The following is a 20984-nucleotide window of genomic DNA, read 5'->3' on the forward strand; positions in this document are numbered from 1 at the left end:
ATGAAAACGCGACAACAAATGAACGAAGTGAACATAAACCTCTCATCGATTCTCGCGTCGTCTCTTCTCGCCACAGTGGCACCAAGCATGCACACCTTAATTTCCCTCGAGAGTCAAGACTCCAGCCCCTATAAAAAACAGAAAATCGCCACCGGAACGACCGAAACACCACGACGTGCAACAAAAACATTCCCAACCTGTCCCAAATCGCATCTCCCATCTCTTACCAATCAATACCCAACCCATTCTTCATTTCCTAGGTATGTATGAGGTATCATTACCAGATTTCTGCAGCAACAACAACCACCACAAAATAGCCTGAACACCCCCAGCACCGCGCTTACTAACCCCGCGCGCACCCACCAATCACACTCCTCTCACCAACTATCGGCGTGTCCGAAAGTGGAAATGAGACGGGTTGGTCGGACGTCTTGTGCTGTACGAGGCAGATCTTTATGTTCTTCCAGAGTCAGAGTCAGAGTCAGAGTCAGAGTCAGAGCCAGCTATAAATCTATTGAATAAATCAATCTATTGAATCGATAAATCGATAAATAAATCAATAACCAAATATTCCATCCTTGAGACATCACATCCACCGAGTGATCTCGACTCCTGAAACTCTTCGTGGCGTGTCTGGCCGGGCATACCGAGACTTGCAGATATGCAACACACACTCTCTCTACCTAGTATTTCTCTGACGAAACCAAACCACGAGGTTGTAATGAGTATGTATACTCGTATACTCGTATATCTTAGATGTTACATAATACGATACACTATATCCAACTCAACACACCACCTCACCTATTCGAGACTTCTCTAGCTTTCCAAAGGTAAACCAATATGCATCCATCCAATCTAGCCAACACATTCTACATTCTGCATACCCAAATTCCAAATGCAACGGAGATACCGAGATTTGTAGATATGCAACAAGAGCTCTATTACTTTCTCAATTTCTCCATTTCTCCATCCCAAACCCAATATCTAACACACGTACACACCTAGTACTCACATCCCCATCAACCAACCACCACGTTTCACAACTCCCCTTTCAGCATCTTAACCGAATTTCGTCTCAGACCTACAGTACTTGCAAACAAACGTACGTATCCGGACAGACCGAGAGATGTAGATATGCAACAAACTCTCAAATCCCCAACCATTCCCCATCGAGACATCCAGGCATCTTGAGGCTCTATTAGCTAGAAACCATCACAACCCAACCCAATCACGAATTTCCCAGCTTTCCTTCTTCCAGCCTGGTCATTCCACTTTAGATTTCGTATCAACCATTCTGATACATGCAGATGGAAATACGAGATCTGTCGATATGCAACAAACTCTCTCTCTCTCTCTTTCAAACCGCTCCTCTCAACCACTCTAACCTATTAATTCTAGCTTCGATTTAATCTCACACATTCTGCGTTGAAATGGGAATACGAGATCTGTAGATGTGCAACAAATCCTCTCACTTGCTTTGTAAGATCTTACCTTTCTTTATTTTCCATGTACTATTCGTGCGGTTGAATTGCATATCATACTCCACTCTACTTACAAGGTGGCTACACTACAGACAGAAAACCCAGCACACCAAACTCGTCGAAATCGAAAAAATCTTAGGAAAAAATTATTATTTCGAAAATTGAATAATTAGTTAATCAATCAGAAATATATTATTGTGTATAAATTTCGTAGTATTTTCATTTCACATATTTTTTATATTTTTCAAACAAAAATAATCACAATCATTCAATTTACTAGAGACTTTTGAAAATATAGTATATATTTTTAATCCACATGTTAGTATTTCCCTCTATAGAAGAAAAAGATACATTTCACAAAATAACAAAACACAAAATAATTTGTAGCTCATATCCAGGTGGACGGTCGTATACCTACCTAGTGTCGTATACCTGGTACTTTCCAACCGCATGAGTAGCTGGATCCACAGATCTCCAAACCTTTCAGCCGCTTCGTTTACTCGTATACTTATTAGTCAGCTTCAAACATCCTACACATCAACAAAGATACGAGATCTTTAGATATGCAACAAAACCATCTTCACATTCCCCAATCCAAGTAAACACTAGATTTCCCAACCTCTCTAGCTTCACTTGAACTACCGCTAATCTCGACTTACCTAGATAATCCCAGATATTCCACAATAATCTTACAAGCGAAAACATAACCTTGAGATCTCTCTTCTCTTCTCAACCTCTGATTGATCTATTAATCCTATTTACCTACCTATACACACAAATTTAACCTCAATTCCAAATCCTTTTCCACATCTTAACGGAAAGACCGGAATCTGTATGATAGATATACAACAAACCCTTTCATTTTCTATTTTTCTTTCAAATACCTACCTAAGCTGAGCTAAGGTTACTAGGGCTCCAAATCATTCCTCCTAAACTCTCTAGCTTGCTTTAACTCGATATTAGTGAATCTTAGTCTTAAATACTCGTATAGTACGTATGTATGAGAATACGAGAAATTGTAGATATGCAACAAACACTCTTTTTGAAACCTCTCCTCTCAACCTCTCCAGCCTCTCAACTCTACACCAACAAATCTTAGGTAGTCTCGAACATCCTACCTACCCATCTACACACAAAAATACGAGAAATTGTAGATATGCAACAAATCCTCTCTTTGAAACCTCTCCAATCTTTTCATTCTATACTAATCTACAGTCTCAAACATTCTATATCATGCATACAAAGATACGAGCAATTGTAGATATGCAACAAATCCTTTTACTCACCTCACCTCACACCTCACCTCACCTCACCTCTCCACTCCACTCCCCATTTCCCATTTCCCATTTCCCATTCCCCATTCCTTCATTTCTCCAACCTCAAATCAAATCTTTCAAACTCCCCCCAATCTCTCCTCCCAATCTCTCCCCCCGATCTCTTCCCCCAATCTCTCCACCTCTTCACCTCTCAATTCCACACCTCTCTATCCTCTCAATTCTACACCAATTAACCTCAAGTCCCAAACATTCTACACAGTCTATAAAGCTTTCACAGAGACACCGAAACTCTCAGATATACAATAAGATCTCTCCTCTCCTCTCTCTTACCTCAACCTCTTTCCCCCCAACCTCTCCAGCTTCCTAACCCTACCCTATACTATACTAACCACCCTATACAAAGGTTACTAAACCAACAAATCATAGGTATTCTCAATCCCAACCATTCAAATATTCAAAACCCTTTCCATCTCATCTCATCCCACCCCATCCATCCCATCCACCCCATCCCTTAATTATAATCCCCATCACACTCCCATAAACTCCTCCACCTCATCAGTTCACCACCTCACCAATTCACCAATTCACCAATTCAATATCACTTACAATAACCATAACCACAACAATAACAGCAACAAAAACAACATTTCAAATCACGAAAACCAAGCATTAACATCTCAATTTTCTTTCCCAGATCCAAAAGCCAAGATCGTAAACCAAAGATCATAGATAAATCAAATTCGCATCTGAATCATATCGTAATATGATTCCCTACAAACTCATCTTCATTGATGACAATGACAATAACAAGACGAAATAACAATCGCACCAAACCACCAAAGAACTTCCTTTCATCATCCATTTCATCACCTATTACCGCCATCATCGTTTCCCCTTTAACGCCATTCATCCATTCATCCATCATCACCTCATGCAAAAAAATAAGAATCAATAACCAAAAGTCAAAAACTATCAGATACCCTCCTCCCCAATCCATTTTTCACTTCCTTTCTCTTTCCCACCCTTCTCATGCCCTGTCTCTCTTTTTGATTAAGTATAAATACTCTCCGTCCAACTGTTAACCTGTAATCCCGTTTCCGCCATCGGTGCATCCTTCAAGAATTCTAAAGGCATCCAAACCAAATGTCCCTTGATCTGATCCAACTTCTGTCTGATTTCCTGTGGTGGGATCATACGATCATAGATATGACCTGAACGAATACCCTTGGGTGGAAGGAATTTATCATAATCATCAAATGTTTTGACTATGATTGGTTAGTAAGAGTAAAATTAGAGAAAAATTAGGGAGTAGTAAGCGTGAAATAGAAAAAGAAGATCAAGAGTATTTAACTCAAGAAAAAAGAAGAAGAAAAAAAACATACCAAAATTATCCGGATCAGCATGAAACAACTGTCTAAACATTTGAGTATTCTTCGTCGCTCTACCAACCCACATATCCCAAAGTTCATCACTTAATGGGTCCTCAACAAATTCATATGTCTCCCCCTCATCATGAATATCATTTGGAATATTTGGCGGTTGAGCATTTGGATCGTCATCTGCATCCAAATCTTGTGGTAGTAGTAAACCCAAATGTTCACGCCAAAGATATTTTCTCAGCGTAGATGCATGATAACCTGCTTCGTATGGTTTCCCATCCATTGTACTCTGAACAGTTCTTGTATCCGTCATGACGATTGAAAGTTCACTGTCATGAATACCTAATTGTGAACGATCGTTGAGATTCGAACTTCCACAAATAACTGTTCTATCATCAACAATTAGAACTTTGCCATGGATGTAAAGTTCTTCCTGAATCCAATTATCGGCTTCTCCCGCAAGATCACCTTCCCATGGTTCATCAACCAAGTTTGGTTGCATATGCATAGCATTCTTCGCCACACTGTCAGTACTATTTGGTTTATGATCCGTACCAGCTGCTTCTGCCTTTGCTTCGAATTTTCTCTTGGCATCAGTTCTTCTTTCTAAAGCTTCATCTCCAGAATCATCATGATGCATAGCATGTTCAAACTTATCCTTCAACTCATCATGCTTTTCAACTTCTTGAACTCCTTCCCCGTGAATACCAGAGTCCATAATTTCCTCTGCCTCTGCTCTCTGTACATCTTGGTACTTGACACCGGATTCTTCCTCTTGCTTTTTGACGGCTGGAGTAACATTCAAACGATCATAAGATCGTAGGTTGAAGAAAAAGATATGTTGCTCTGGTTCAACACCTTCCTTTCTAATTTGCTCAAATATCGAATGTTCACCTCGACAAATAGATTTGTACTGGTAATCCATAATAGCTCTCGTACCTGTCGCTGCATCATCTCTGAGATCACCCGCGAAACCTGGAATGGAAGGAATCAAGATGATGACTCGGAACTTTCTACCTTCTTTTCCAGCTCTGACAACAGCATCAACGATCGCTCTTCCAATAGTATTTCTAATTGGAGCTTGTTGATCACCAGTGGCAGTGATGAAGAATTGATTTTCGATATAAACATAATGTTGAGCGTTTCGAATCAGTTCACTATAAGCATTTTGAATGCTGTGTTCCACCAAAATACCACTAGACCAATCGGCACTACTTCGAACGACTTGAGCATGCACCGTTCCTTGCTGTCCTAATGATTTCGTACTCAGTGGTGTAAGTGGATGATTGACGTAATCTCCAACTGGATGTTTTGGTCTTTGTACTCCAACCAAATCTTCATTCTCACCATCTCTACCTTCAAGAATCAACCAATTGAATCGCTCATCACGTTTATATTTGTCTCGTTTGACAAAATTCCATCTCAAAACAAAATGTTCCGCGATATCATAAACGCAATCTCCGACAACACCCATAGCAACATCATGCCAAGGCATACGTCCATATTCAGCTTTTGATAATTCATTGGCTTTCCAATCTTTGACATCTTGAAAATCCATAACGCGGTTGTTATTGAAATCTTGTCCTGGCCAAACTTCAGTTGCAATTCCTTCTGGATGTACATCGGCAAGAGGATGTTGATGATTATCCCATCTTCCAAAGCATAAATCTAAACCACCAATAAATGCCAAATTGTAATCAATCACAATAAACTTTTCGTGATGAGCCCAGTAAAATGTCATATCAGCCGCATTTTCGAGAACGTTATGATCCGGATGTCGCATAATTTGAATATTTCCATATCCTGGAGTTCCTTCGGGACATAAAGCTTGAAGAGCATGTTTCGTATGTTCAGAATTACAAGTAAGAGCAGCCTGTTACAAAAAGTCAATCGAATAAATCTCGAAAAGTTCAATCGCAAAAAATACCTCAACTTCTCGATAAACAATAACGAAAATCTTCACTCCCGCTTCGGCCCTGCGCTTAAGAATTTGATCCAAACGCCATTGTTGATTATAATATGGAGGTCGGCGCATGAATAATTCGGGAGATAACCACCAATCTGCGATATATATGGTTTCCATTGCCGCTTCGAGCGCAACTGATACAGCCCAGAAGTAATCGCGTCCATCCACATACCATTTGATATTATTCCCTGGTCTCTCTGGCGCAAACGATTCGAAACGATGAGATTCTGCGATTCTGGATCTTTTTTCATCTGTAATCTTTTCGTGTTCTTCGTCATGACGATGATTTGGATTAAACTGTGTGAGGATTAGAATTTATTCGTAGATCAAAGGAAGAAGAGAAGCAGTAGCAGTAGAAGAAGAAGACGAATAAACACAAAAGAAACCAAAACCTACCAAATTTCCCAACTTGCCAATCTGATGTCTATATGCAATAGTCAATAACCAGCAAACAACAAACAACAAACATCCAGCTTTCCCCCTCCCCCTCCCCCATTCTTCAACTTACTTCTTCTGAATCAACCCAACCTTCACATCATGCAACTTCGTATCATGCAACTTCTCTCTCAAACTCGCAAACGGATTCTTCATCTTCTCCTTCAATCCCGAAGGATTCGATCCGCCATCTGCAGGAGCAGCAGCTGACATATTGAGGATGCCGGGTGAGGTATCTATCTACCTAGTATCCGAATACTCGTAAAAGAGATAGATATGACTGTGCCGCTTGAATCGAGGTCGTGAGCCTGCACGGAAAGCTAAATACTTAGGTAGGTATACTTATGTATGTACAGACAACAAGTCTGCGAATGTCAAAGCCAGTCAAACAAAGTAAAGTAACGAAACCTCAATATTCTCGACCCGCAGAAACATAAAAACCTCTCCTCGGGTTAGGTTTCGAGTAAACAATTTCAATTTCTTTCTTTTTCTTGAAAATCGAATGAACGAACGAACGAGCGAGCGAACGAGGGGTTGGAATGGAATGGCGGGGCACCAGAAAGATGAACCAAGCTCGGTACCTATTTTTCCCAGAGTAGCCTTATCGAGCTTTGCCTTGCTTAAGTCTTTGAAATACGAATACGTCACTATTGTATGTACCTAGTACCACTACTAAACCCTGGATTTTAAGCTTAATTACCTAGTATCTGGATGTTGTAATTACGAGATTGTCGTGTGATGAATAAATTATTATTGTATTATAAGAATTTATACGATTTACTACATTTTAACTATTGTATCCGTATTTTATTATATTTCCATCTTCTCTCTATTTTATTTATTCCCCTACGGAGATCATTTTATAATATCAAGAGTTTTCTATATACCTAGTAGATATCTACCTACCTAGGTATCTACAAGAATGCAAGTTTCTTTCACTTCCCACCTTCTACTGTTTTCACCCAAACGCACTCAAACGCACTCAATCCCCAACAACCACGGGCTGAAAACAGGGTGTATCGCCAAACAATGGCGTGGGTGAAAGCAGTCTGCCAAGAAGGACATTCCCGCGAGACCCGAGACTCTAAGCCCACTGCTTTACTCGAGTACCTAGTATCAGATGCTTATATTCTCATAAGAATGGGATGAGGGATGGGATGGGATGGTTTTGCTGTTGGTTAGTATGTACTTCGTAATGATTAAAGTATACTTACTATACGAGTATATCATCGCGATATCAAGGAAACAGGATGTCTTTCTTGCGGTTGAGGTAATATGTAATATAACATGTAATATATAACATGTAACAGTCAAAATCGCATGCCTGGTTAGTAACAAGTAAATTAGTACATCTTGCGAGTCGGGTGTGGATTTGAGCACTGAGTCTTTGATAGATAGGTATCTACATAGATACTTCATATACCTATGTAATAGTACTGTAGTCATACTATTCTGCAAAGATACCGGTACTGCAATGATTAAATGAAAGAACAATCACGATATCGCAATGCCAGGAAACTCAATATTTATAACATCTAAAACACCACACCAATTCAACTCCCCTCGTCCTCCGCAAGCCCATAATGATGCACGTGACGAAAGGGGATTTATTCATTACCAAGTACTCACTCGTACAAGGAAACAAATATCATCACTCTCTTCTCTCTTGCAATTTCAAGAGAGAATTCCAATCCCTCAAAAGTATCCAAACTCCCACGCATGAGCGTCACCACCAGAGCTCAAAACAATCTGACATTCCTCCTTAGCAAAATGTTCATCGTCTTTGAGTATCAGTATCTTATCATGAACAATAGTTGACCCATCTTTCGCAACGACAATGCATAAACGAAGTACAAGTCTCAGAGTACCTGATATCATCAGAATAACCTAGGTATGCCATACAAAGACACCTCTTCCAATCTATGAAACACCATGGCTTTCCCACTGCCTTCAAAATTCCTTCCAATATGATATATACCGACTTGATCTCGCCATAAGATTATTTGCATAAAGTGGCTTAATAGCAAGATCGATAAGTTGATACAATCCCGAGTCATCAGTAGAACTCCGACCAGAATAAAATACTGAACTATTCATTGATCGCGTCCCTCAGGAGGATTATCAGGTTCTGCAATATTCACAGTATAAATCATATCATATGAGGGTTGAGTGCTCAATCCATCTAGAGGTCGTTTCGCTATACAAACCTCCCCCAACTGGAATGCAAAGACTGCATTTCTCTCTAGCGGCCAAAGCTAGATATGTGCTCAGTACAGAATTGTAATATATTTGGAAGAAAATGGGCTCGTTAGTTGACAATAACCTGTCCGGATCTTTTCCTCCATGTAGACAAACAAGACTTTCGCATAGATCATCAAGGACCATAGTATGAGAAGAAGTTGCAAAATCGTGTAGTTTAAACGGCCGATGGGGTTGAAGTTGTAGTTGCAGCTGAATAAAGATCCAAGTAATATTTTGATATTAACAAGTAATGTTGATTGTTTGTTGCTTAAAGTAATATAATTATTTAGGAAGGTTACTCAACCCTCGCTTTCCATATTTTTCCCACCAGGTATCTCCAATCCCTCATTCAACACCGATAATCATTTCCCGCTCTTTATAACATATTCTACAAATTCTTTTCAAAATTGAAACGAGAGACACATATTAAGCCAATTTCTCACCAGCCTTCGACTCATCGATGGCACGAGTTACAGGTTGAGGTTCAACACGTGATTTATCCGCATAATCCCCAGCCGAGAAAGAACCCGCTGATGAAGTGTTGATCGGTGGATCATCGTGCCAAAAGTCTTTCTTTCTAATGGAAAATATTAGCATTTACTTTCTCAGCTTGAAGGATGGCTCAAGAACTTACCCCTTCGAAGCTCTTACGAGCCAAGCTGGCAGAATACCACCCTTGATCTTGTATGTCCATGGCTCCTTGAACTCCTTATCGTATGGTACAATACGGCCACCGGAAATCTTCTCCAATGCCCAGGTTGTGGTGTTGATAATCGTGTATGAAATGATACCGGCAATTAAACCGTATGCAATAGAATATGTGAATGGCATCACAGCCAATGTAATAAAAGCTGGCAGTGCATCGCCCCAATATTTCCAGTTAATATCCTTGGCAGCTTTGCACATCATGGCACCGACGATAATCAGAGTGGAACCTGTAGCCCATGGTGGAATGGAAGCGAAAATAGGCGCGAAGAAGATCGAAATAAAGAAGCAAATGCCTGTAACCATAGCAGTGATACCAGTTTTACCACCCTCAGAAATTCCAGCGCCGGACTCAATGAATGCGGTAACTGGTGATAGCCCAAAAAGAGAGCCGATAGAAATGCCGAAAGCTGCAAGAAAAAAATTAGTGCGATTGAAATAAAAGGGGGTGAGTAACTCTCACCATCGACAAGATATGCTACAGCTGAACCTTCGAAATCTTGAGTCTCTTCATCAATGGCTCCGGAAAAGCGTGCCATGGAATACAGTGTTCCCGTACAATCCAAAATGTCGACATAGAGGAAAGTAATCAAAGCAAGGCCAAATTGTCCTGTAACGCCAGCCACGTCCCAGTCTTGTGCCACAAGTGTCTCCTGAATCCCATGGAACGTAACAACTTTCTTGAAGAAGTCAAAATTGGAATCACCGGTAGGATCGTTGTGTGGAAAGTAGGTGACCGAACTATTTCTTGGCCAGGAGGTGATCGCTACCAACAAAATGCCAGCAATGATTGCACCCTTAACGCGATATGCCATAAGAATTGCAGTCACAAAACCACCACAGAATATTCCAATCCACATGGTAGGCGAACGCATCTTAGTGGATCCAGGACAAACACCGGTCTCGTCGAAAGCACTAGCGACGCATCCTGCAAGTTCAAGGGGGGTAGATTGAGACCCTGTGATAACACCAAGACCTGCACTGTATCCAAGACCAATAATTGCTGTCCGATAGTTAGTGTTGGGTTCTTCTCATGGTAATGTTTATACTTACTCAAATAAAGACCGATTCCTACTCCAGAAGCGAGTTTGATGGAAGCGGGGATGATTCTCGCTAGCCATTGTCTCAATCCAAGTAACGATAATGCTACAAACACAAAACCTTCAACAAAGACCGCAGTGAGGGCAAGTCTATATGAAACGGGCCCAAGTCCGTGAAATCCAACAACCGTGTAAGTAAAGTAAGCGTTCAGACCCATCCCTGGAGCCAATGCAATTGGCATGTTTGCAAATAGTCCCATACAGAATGACGTTAGAGCAGAGATGGCAGCAGTTCCAGTGATGAAATCTCGACGGATAACTCCAAGACAGAGATTGTAGTCAACATCGTTGGCACAAGTAGGATCAGTTGTGTCGGTACAAACGCAAGTTCCACCGCTATCGGTGAGAATGGTGGCATTAACCTGAATTCTCGATGTCAGCTGATATCGAAGACCGAGCCAACCCAACCTGCAATGAACTTTTGAAGGAGAGGCTGTCCTTCTCGTGATTGTGAATGATTGGATCAGGTGATAGAACTGAAGAGACAAGAACATACAGAAATAATGTATGCCATTGCGAAGAATGTCGCCAATCCAGCACGAATTTCTGTCAGAAATCTTGACCCCTCTCTTGACTTTACATGACCAGAACCTTCAAGACGAAATCTTCTTCCGACGATGCTGCCGGCAACAGCATCGTTGAGTTTGGTATCCCAACCAACCATGATCAACCAGGAAATTCTCAACGAGATAATAGAATGGATTGTAGTTAGATCTCTGGTCGGTTCGTTCCGAAACACAGAATTCACTGAAATCAAGACACTGTACCACAGCAATAACTATATACCCCTCTGAAATTCGCCCGCATTGAAAAGTCTTATCTTTCTGACAATCAAAAATTTGAAGATTCTATTTGTTCGTGTGGAAGTGCTGATTACCGCCAAGCAACCAAGCTGCTAACTTTTTGGCTTGGCCACTTGGCAGCTCCGATATTGGCCCTCATTTACCAGTTAGACGTTCCAAAAGATAATCCTCACCGGACCTAGCCTCTCGATGGGCCTAGTATCATGCTAATGTGGTAAATTACCCCGGGCTGATATCGTGTTGCTTGATAACTTACATCCTTCATTATCATCTTGATATACTTCTGGTAACTCGATAGATATGGTGAGCGCTAAATAGATAACCTATCGTTTCGGGCTCAATACATTTGAGTCGGTCTGTAGCTTTCACGCCTACATCCGCACATCTATGAGGGGAGTTCCGAGGATTGGATATGCAATGGAGTGTGAGATGCGGGGACTTTCAGCCTTAGAGACTTGATGGCCTATCCGGGGGTATGGAAAGTAATCATGGCTCATGTAGGAAATCTATCGGTGAGCAAAGGAAAGACAGCCTCAGGTGTGTGGGAACCCATTAGAAGCTCAGAACACCCGATTGCGGCGTATAGTAGCAAAGTATCCGTGCATTGTTACTAAACAAATGTCAAATCTGTACTCGTATGTTCAGACTGAATGATTGTGATTGAACTTTGTTTGACGATGTACCTATATATATATAATGTGCGTAAAGGATATGGCTTCAATGTTCTGATTGGAATATGAATTGAGGGAATGATATTAGTACCTTTTGAACTCTGCAAAGAACATTAATATTCATTGTGGCAAGGAAAGCAATTGCATTGAATGTTCATATAGCAGGTACTTTTGAGATTACTTATTGAGATTTCTGGAAATCAAAAGTGTTGTACACACCCATACAGGTCGATATGCCTCCCGAGGTCATTTTTGATAGGAACATCTGGTTGGATTGGGAGGTGATGCTTCCTGTGATGGATCATTGGGTATCAGTCCTGCTCAAAGAATGAATACAAGTATATGATTCAAAATATTGCTGTACTTCACTTATTTTCCAGAGAAATAACGTTGTTGAAGGCCAAACAGAAACGTTCAGCAGGAATGTATCAGAATGGCCTTTGCACGTGATACTGCCTCTCACGTTGAAATATGATTAAGCGAACATTGAAGCTCCGATGTTCCGACTTCTTTGATGATAATAAACTCACAGTGCCACCTATGCCTTGGAGAATTTTGTGAACAGCTTCAACGTAACCCTTTCACTTACCAACCTGCGCAATGGCGCCTCTGGTGGATAATCCCATGATTGCATCCGCAACATTGCATAATCCATGTGAGTTGAACCCCGCCATTCAATAGTTGATGCACGATTCTAACTGATCTCAGTACCGCTTTGGTTGCATACTTATATCTGGCCCTTTGCGATTATATGGCCTGTCTTCTTTCGATACTATCTCTCGCAAGATTTATACGATCAACACATCGGCGGGCAAGAATGGACTTTTGTGTGGTGTGGGACAATCATCACGGCGCAAAGTTTAGTATGGCTCAGCACACATTGGAATATTAACTTAAGATCTCTGTTCACTTCGAAATCCGCAAAGTGTGTTCCAACTGCCCAGCTCATCAAGGTTCATCCTATTACGAATGCTGGATCTGCGGATTTTTGTAAAATAGAAAGAGATAATGTAGGTTAATTGCTGTTCTCCCACAGTCGTCTTGACTAACTCCTCTTAAGGCTGGTGGAAAAAGCAATGTTTCTTTCCTCTTTCAAAAACGTCGATTCCTCTACGATCCATCAAAGAACTCGTTTGCACCCCTGACATACTCAATAGATCAAGAGCCAAAGCCACTTTTGGAGACATATCAAAAGTCTAGAGGTATTGATACGGCATCTGAGCTTTCCAGAATTCATCAACATTATGGCGATAACACTTTCGATATCCCGGTCCCTACTTTTTCAGAATTGTTCAAAGAACATGCAGTCGCACCGTTCTTCGTCTTCCAAATCTTTTGTGTTGGGTTATGGATGTTGGATGATTACTGGTACTATTCCTTATTTACCCTGGTCATGTTGGTCGGATTTGAGAGCACAGTAGTCTGGCAACGCCAAAGGACCTTGACCGAATTCCGAGGAATGAGTATTAAGCCATACGATATTTTCGTTTACCGATTGAACAAATGGGAGGAAACGCAAAGCGATAAACTTCTACCAGGAGATCTCGTTTCAGTTGGCCGAACCAAGGAGGATAGTGGTGTAGCTTGCGACATGATTCTGGTTGAAGGAAGCGCCATTGTGAACGAAGCTATGCTTTCTGGAGAAAGTACCCCACTATTGAAGGATTCAGTGCAACTCAGACCCGGTGATGCAGTATTAGAGCCAGAAGGTCTTGACAAGAATGCATTCCTTTATGGAGGAACAAAAGTTCTACAAATTACACATGGAAATACCGATGAGGAAAGACCAAAGATCGCTTCAGGCGTTCCATCTCCCCCGGACAATGGTGCTATGGCCATTGTGGTAAAAACTGGATTCGAGACATCGCAGGGAAGCTTGGTTCGAACTATGATTTATTCTACCGAGCGGGTATCTGCCAATAATGCTGAAGCATTGTTCTTCATTCTTTTCTTATTGGTTTTCGCAATCGCTGCATCTTGGTATGTTTGGGATGAAGGTGTGAGAAAGGACAGAAAGCGATCCAAGCTTTTGCTTGATTGTGTCTTGATTGTTACCAGTGTCGTGCCCCCGGAATTGCCCATGGAGCTCAGTCTTGCAGTCAATACTAGTTTGGCAGCTCTTAGTCGTTATGCTATTTATTGCACCGAACCATTCCGCATTCCATTTGCTGGGCGCGTTGATGTCGCATGTTTCGACAAGACCGGTACATTGACTGGAGAAGATTTGGTCGTTGAAGGTATTGCTGGTTTAGGTCTAGGCCATTCCGGTACCGATACCCCTCGTGAAAACGATGGTGCCCACAGCCATATCACCCCTGTCCTACAAGCTTCGTTAGAGACCACATATGTGCTCGCTACAGCTCATGCCCTAGTCAAATTGGACGAGGGCGATATTGTCGGAGATCCTATGGAGAAAGCTACATTGACTTCGTTGGGCTGGACACTTGGGCGAAATGACATCTTGTCTAGCAAGATTCAAACTGGTGCACCCTCATCTTCGGTTCAAATCAAACGCCGTTTCCAATTCTCGTCTGCCCTTAAACGTCAAAGCTCTGTCGCCTCATTGACCGCTCTCAATACCCAAACTGGCAAGAAGATTCGTTCTACTTTCGTTGGTGTCAAAGGAGCTCCGGAAACTATCATGAGAATGCTGGTTAAGGTTCCCGCAGATTACGAAGAAACTTACAAATACTTTACCAGGAAAGGATCGCGTGTTCTTGCTTTGGCCTATAAATATCTATCTACCGAGTCTGAACTTGGCTCTGGCAAAATCAATGATCTAAAGCGTGAAGAAGTGGAGAGCGAATTACATTTCGCTGGTTTCTTAGTCTTACATTGCCCTCTCAAAGATGACGCGAAGAAAGCTGTACAAATGCTCAATGAAAGTAGTCACCGTGTCGTTATGATCACTGGTGATAATCCTCTGACCGCCATCCATGTTGCCAGAGAAGTTGAAATTGTGGATAGAGATGTCCTCATTCTTGATGCACCAGAACACGATGATTCGGGGGAGAAGCTTGTATGGAGAAGTGTTGATGATAGCATCAGCATTCCTGTTGATCCTTCCAAGCCTATTGACAAGAAGATTATCGAGAATAATGACTTGTGTGTCACTGGTTACGCTTTGTCTAAATTCAAGGATCAATCTGCACTTTCTACCATTTACCGTTACGCATGGGTATATGCTCGTGTATCTCCAAAACAAAAAGAAGAAATTCTTACCGGTTTGAGAGATCTTGGTTATCATACTCTTATGGCTGGTGATGGAACAAACGACGTTGGAGCCTTGAAGCAAGCTCATATCGGTATTGCGTTACTCAATGGTTCGCAAGAGGATCTCAACAAGATTGCCGAACATTTCAGAAACAACAAAATGAAAGAGCTTTACGAGAAGCAATGCCAGATGATGACACGATTCAATCAACCAACTCCTCCAGTACCCATATTGATTGCACACTTGTATCCACCAGGACCTAAAAATCCACACTATGAAAAAGCTATTCAACGGGAAGCTGATAAGAAGGGTATTTCTGTGGCTCTTATGGAGACAGCTGCTAACAAAAATAAAACTGATGAGGTGGAAACGATACTTCGCTGGCGCTCAAGCATTGATTAATGGTCAGCAAAATAAGCCGACTTTGAATGATGCACAGAAGAAAGCAGCTAGTCTTGCTGATAAAATGACACAAAGTCTGATGGAGGCAGAAATGGATGACGATGAGCCACCTACAATCAAGCTTGGTGATGCATCCGTCGCTGCCCCGTTCACCAGTAAACTGAGTAACGTCATTGCCATTCCCAACATCATTCGTCAAGGCCGTTGTACACTCGTTGCAACTATTCAAATGTACAAAATCCTCGCTTTGAATTGTCTCATTAGCGCCTACAGTTTGAGTGTGTTGTATCTCGAAGGTATTAAATTTGGTGATGGCCAAGTGACAATTAGTGGAATGCTCATGAGTGTTTGCTTTTTGTCAATTTCCCGGGCTAAGTCCGTGGAAGGTCTATCCAAAGAAAGACCTCAGCCAAATATCTTCAACTTCTATATCATTGGATCTATTCTTGGACAATTTGCAGTTCATATCGTTACACTCATCTACATCGCTCGTTTCTGCGATAAGATTGCTCCGTAAGTTGAACCTTTCTCTCATTCCCACCCGCGCAACAAGTACTAATACCTCATCAGACGTGACCCAGACATTGATCTCGAAGGAGAATTCGCTCCATCTCTCCTAAACAGCGCTGTCTATCTTCTTCAACTGATTCAACAAATTTCCACATTCGCAATCAATTATCAAGGTCGTCCATTCCGTGAAGCCATTTCCGAAAACAAAGGAATGTACTACGGTATCATTGGTGTCTCCGCGATCGCTTTCTCTTGTTCGACTGAATTCATTCCTGAGGTTAATGAAAAAATGAAATTGGTCCCATTCTCATATGATTTTAAAGTAGTAATGACGACCACGATGATTGTGGATTATCTTGCTTGTTTTGTTATTGAAAAGGTGCTTAAAGCTCTTTTCAGTGATTACAAACCAAAGGATATCGCGATTAGAAGACCAGATCAACTTGCAAGGGAACAGAAGAGGATTGAAGATTTGAAGTTGGAGGCGATGAAGGCAGAGGAGGAAAAGGCTCAAAGAGAGATTGAGGAGTTGGAGAAAAAGATTAAGGCAAAGGGTAGATCATGAATATTATCAATGGCAAAGTAGATACGATACGCAGGTAGATTGTATATTATAGATTACTATTGGGATTTTCATCATTCTGTCCGTTGTGTTTTGATATTTTACGATCAATGGATATTCATTTGGCTTCATTTTGTGTTGATTCTCTCCGGAATATGTAGCATCTTCTACACCTCGAATGTCATGAAAACACTGAATATATTCGCATTTCACCTTCTCCAAGATGCCGAAATAAGCTTTCTCTGAAGAATGAAAGAGTCTGGTATCAGGTCTGATGGTCTGTATCATGGGATGTTTAAATGTTGATAGATGGAGGTCGGTCAGTCCAGCTAATGTAAATCCTACGAACGATTTAGATATCAAGTATCAGATACGAAAGATAGTTGATGGCTATGGATATGTGTTTGGATATGTCTATGCATGTGCAATCTCTGTGTAAGCTAGTATCAAACACCACTCCTTCTCTATTGACATCGAAGCCCAATCGAAGCTCTTGAATTAACCTAGTACTTTCCTCCTGCAAGAAGTAGATCTCTACTTTTCTTATAGGCACCTAGTCGTTAGATTATCTGATCTTGGCCGTTTTGGAGTATAGGAGGGATCGACAAATGAAAGAGGTACTCGAGATTCCATGTGATTCACATGAGATGTAGAAACTGATGAGAACAACTTGTAGCACTGAACAAAAGATACATACTAGTAGATTTTGGTTTCCCGGGGAATATTGAAATTCGAAGAAATTGAAAATCTAGAGTGTTTTTTCTTTCTTTCTTCATGAACTTACTTTTTTATTTGTAGTTCTGATAGAGATATGCTACCGTCAGCGAAGCTGAGAATTAGAGTGTTGAGGCTGGAGAAAGAGCAGCTGGCAGTGGGAGTCTCATATTTCCTCGCAGGAGACTATAGTTTCTTACTTACTCGTCCCGTCCGGTGATACAATGTATGTAACCCTGAAGCTGGATGTATATATCACAAGATGGTGGACTATAAGAGGACACATTTGGGTTCTTTTGGTAGTGGGGTTGCTTGGATACTGGATGCACGCGGCATGGGTGAGTGAGTAAGTAGTAAGTAAGTCAAGGTTACTTGATCACATTTCATCCATATCATTTGTATCGAAGCTCTGTTCTTTTTCTAGGGTTCTTCGAGTACCTACATAGATCAATTTTTTCGTTCTTTTGATTTTATATCTCATGCATGCATGGGGGAAAGTCTTGAATATCCTGTTTTAGAACACCCAGTCGGCTCTGATACCCGATCTTGATTCTTGCTACGGTAAAGTTCGCGGAAGACAAATCACGAGGAGAAAAGTTACATACATACAATACAGTACATTCGTTCTTGAGCTCGCTAAAAAACAAAATTAATCTGCCGGGCTGAAAGTTGGTCTACCCGCTCACAATGCTAGAGAATGATGAATCAAGGATATCGGCGTTATCTCCGAATGCCATCTAGGAGCGGATGAGGGCGCCCCAATTGGGAAACATGCTGTGTGATCAATGCAAATACCGGGGAGGTGAAACAATGTGAAATCTTCTTGTACGAACGAAGGATGGACGATGGATGGGTTTGTGTAAGGGGTACATCCGCTCTTGGCCAGGTGGAATTCTATCGGATTGCTGCTGGGAATCATGTGTTTGGGAAGATCGGCTGGAGTTTCCCTATTGTTCGCACTTGCATTTCGTGCTTTTGTGGAGAAGGGGGTGTGCGATGGCAAAATGGTTATGATTGTCAATTGACGGGCGGTGCGGATGGGAGGATCTAGATCCCTAATGTTTGTCTCAGGTGCCGATGAATAGCTCGAACGGTACTTGTTGAATTTCGGTAGATAGGTGTAGAGGAGATAATCGCCGATATATTTTATTTTCCATGCTGTACATTCACAGAGAAGTATGAGTTGGAGGATCAGTGTATAGCAGTTCGGGAGATGGAAATGGCAAAATGGTCATGATTAGCTCAAATTTTATTCATAACTAATGCATACATACTCGAGTACATAAATATGGTATCTCTTCATCTAAACAAGCCAAATCATCGATGCCAATTGCTGACACGCTAAACATCCGAATCATTCACGCTAATCACACCTCATCATCCCTTATGCACCCAATCCAAAAATTCGCTCCAAAATCTCATCATCACTTGGTCCATCACCCTTGATAGTCGCATAGGCTGGAGCCAAGATACTCTGTTCGATCTCGGTGACACGTCCATCAGATACGTATAAGATATCTCCTTCTCTATCAGTTGTAGTCATCAAGAATGCTGCGCTTCTAGCTACAACATCGCAAGATTGCGCCTTGTGGGAAATGGCAGCCATGATACCATCGAGATTAGGCAAAACCTGGGTGGAAGTCCAGGAAGGTGCGAGGGTGTTGACTCGAATGGGGAGTTTTGCTGCTTTGATGGTGCGTTGGATTGAGCGGCCGAAACCGAGGACTCCTGCTTTAGCTGCGGCTTGGGGGTTGTTAGTTTGTTGTTCAATTTTGGGGAATTGGGAGAAGGGGAAGGTATCTTACAATAATCAGGTGCTCTCAAAGGTTGTAATCCAGTACTTGATCCCATGAGTACGATGTTTCCTCCCTGAGCATTTTGCTTCAAATAGTGGATTGCCAAACAAGCGGTATTGACTACGCTCTTGAAGTTTACTTCCAAGACTTCATGGACGGGTTCCTTGAGATCTCCATTCTCGTCGGTCTCGAGGGCGATATAGTTTCCTCGAGGACCGATTCCAGCATTGGCGAATACATAGTCGATGTGGGAGAATTTTTCGACAGCGGCTTTGAAGAGAGCAGCGAGGGAAGACCAGATGGCTACGTTTGTTTGGACGAAGAGGAAGGAGGGGGAAGAGATTGGTGTGGGTGGAGGGTTGATGTCTGCGCTGACGACGGAGGCTCCGAGGGATAAGAGGAGGTCGATGGTTGCGAGACCAATTCCTGAGGAACCGCCTAGAATGAGGGGTTTTACGTGAGTATGAGGGGTTGTGAGGAGTAGATGTAAGGTACGCAGGTGAGGGAACTCGTCTACGTGGTATTGATGTACGATGAATGTAACGTACCTGTCACAATGACAACCTTGCCTTTAAGACTGGCTAAATCCTCGTTTTGGATAATGATTTCAGACATGATGTATAAATGTATATGTATGCGATTGGTGTCGTTTCTTGTGAATAGTACAATATGATAGATTTTGGTACAAAGGAAGAACTATGGGAAAATCGCAATTGATATGATAGGAAACCCTCAAGGACAACAGCAAGCTTAAACAACCCCTCAAAGCTCAACATGACAGCTGTTAGTGGGGCACTGGTCCCTCACTAGTAGAACTGGTCTACTCTGTATACATTTGACACATTATGCGGAACCTCGGGCTGGCCCTCTTAGGAGGATACAGCGCCGTAGGCTACGAATTAAATGAATTTTCGGGTGGAGCGAATTAAGATTAGGTTCATGGGCTACGAAGTCTTTCGAGCGAGGAAATTTGAAAACATGTGACTGAGATCTCCGACTTGGAGAAAAAAGTTGGATTCTGAAGCTTCAGGGTTATGTTAACCGACCTTGAACCAGGGACCGAATGAATTTCAAAACAAATATCGCCGATATACATACGCATGTGGAGCTTTTAGTCGCTTAGGCAGAGTAATAATATATTTCATATTGGAGTTCTAGGGCTCCACGCAAGTTGTGCGTGCGTTCATGGATGTCCCCCATGCTGTTTATTTTTTCTGTATCAATTGTGTGGAAAACCGTTGGAGATGCTGTTTGGAATGGTCGATCTTACTGTAAATGTAACTGCCGCGGCGAGGGACTCTGTGAACATGTATCCCAATTTTGTTAAGATTTGACTTGGATAGGAGCTCTTGTCAACGATTTTAAAAGGGAAACTCGAAGAACATAGTCCCTGGTGTCGATGAAGATCATGATTCATGAGCCGATTCTCCAATGGGAACACATGGAAATGATATTTAGCGTAATTTTGAGAGTTTTTTGCTCCGAACAAGCTTTAAGCGGAGGGGATGCTGCGATTCGTTACATCTTGAATTGGTGGTCTGATGCTAATGACCTGAGTCTTGACAGTCTATTGTTCACGATTCCATAATTAATTCAATAATGGCTATCGATTTATACACTACCTAGGTGTATACTCAGAGAAAAGCTTTGAATTATGAACATAGTTCTGGAACTAAAAAGGAATGGAGCGCGGATGAGAAATGTATCGCCGGTAGTTCAACTCAT

The 20984-nt window shown here is 41.7% G+C and overlaps 4 protein-coding genes across 4 annotated transcripts; 1 reads left to right on the forward strand and 3 right to left on the reverse strand.

Annotated features, from left to right (window-relative positions):
- Positions 1-3811: 3811 nt before the first annotated feature.
- On the reverse strand, positions 3812-6754 carry EAF02_010640 (uncharacterized protein; the record flags this gene model as incomplete). Its single annotated transcript, XM_038906688.1, has 5 exons — positions 3812-4026; positions 4144-6013; positions 6068-6403; positions 6503-6530; positions 6615-6754. The coding sequence occupies 5 exons, from the start codon at positions 6752-6754 to the stop codon at positions 3812-3814; spliced, it is 2589 nt and encodes an 862-aa protein (XP_038753558.1).
- A 2454-nt stretch (positions 6755-9208) lies between these two features.
- Positions 9209-11251, reverse strand: EAF02_010641 (uncharacterized protein; the record flags this gene model as incomplete). The annotated part of the gene is made up of 5 exons (XM_038906689.1): positions 9209-9359; positions 9417-9897; positions 9951-10490; positions 10541-10949; positions 11084-11251. The coding sequence occupies 5 exons, from the start codon at positions 11249-11251 to the stop codon at positions 9209-9211; spliced, it is 1749 nt and encodes a 582-aa protein (XP_038753559.1).
- A 1361-nt stretch (positions 11252-12612) lies between these two features.
- On the forward strand, positions 12613-16824 carry EAF02_010642 (uncharacterized protein). The gene is made up of 5 exons (XM_038906690.1): positions 12613-12716; positions 12770-13071; positions 13122-15638; positions 15685-16190; positions 16248-16824. Exons 1-5 carry the CDS (start codon positions 12662-12664, stop codon positions 16750-16752), a joined length of 3885 nt encoding a protein of 1294 aa, XP_038753560.1. The 5' UTR covers positions 12613-12661; the 3' UTR covers positions 16753-16824.
- A 2023-nt stretch (positions 16825-18847) lies between these two features.
- Positions 18848-19874, reverse strand: EAF02_010643 (uncharacterized protein; the record flags this gene model as incomplete). The annotated part of the gene is made up of 3 exons (XM_038906691.1): positions 18848-19206; positions 19269-19697; positions 19808-19874. 3 exons carry the CDS (start codon positions 19872-19874, stop codon positions 18848-18850), a joined length of 855 nt encoding a protein of 284 aa, XP_038753561.1.
- Positions 19875-20984: the final 1110 nt, after the last annotated feature.

Source organism: Botrytis sinoallii (assembly GCF_014898435.1).
Source record: "Botrytis sinoallii strain Bc 23 chromosome Unknown BSIN_026, whole genome shotgun sequence".
Lineage (NCBI taxonomy): Eukaryota > Fungi > Ascomycota > Leotiomycetes > Helotiales > Sclerotiniaceae > Botrytis > Botrytis sinoallii.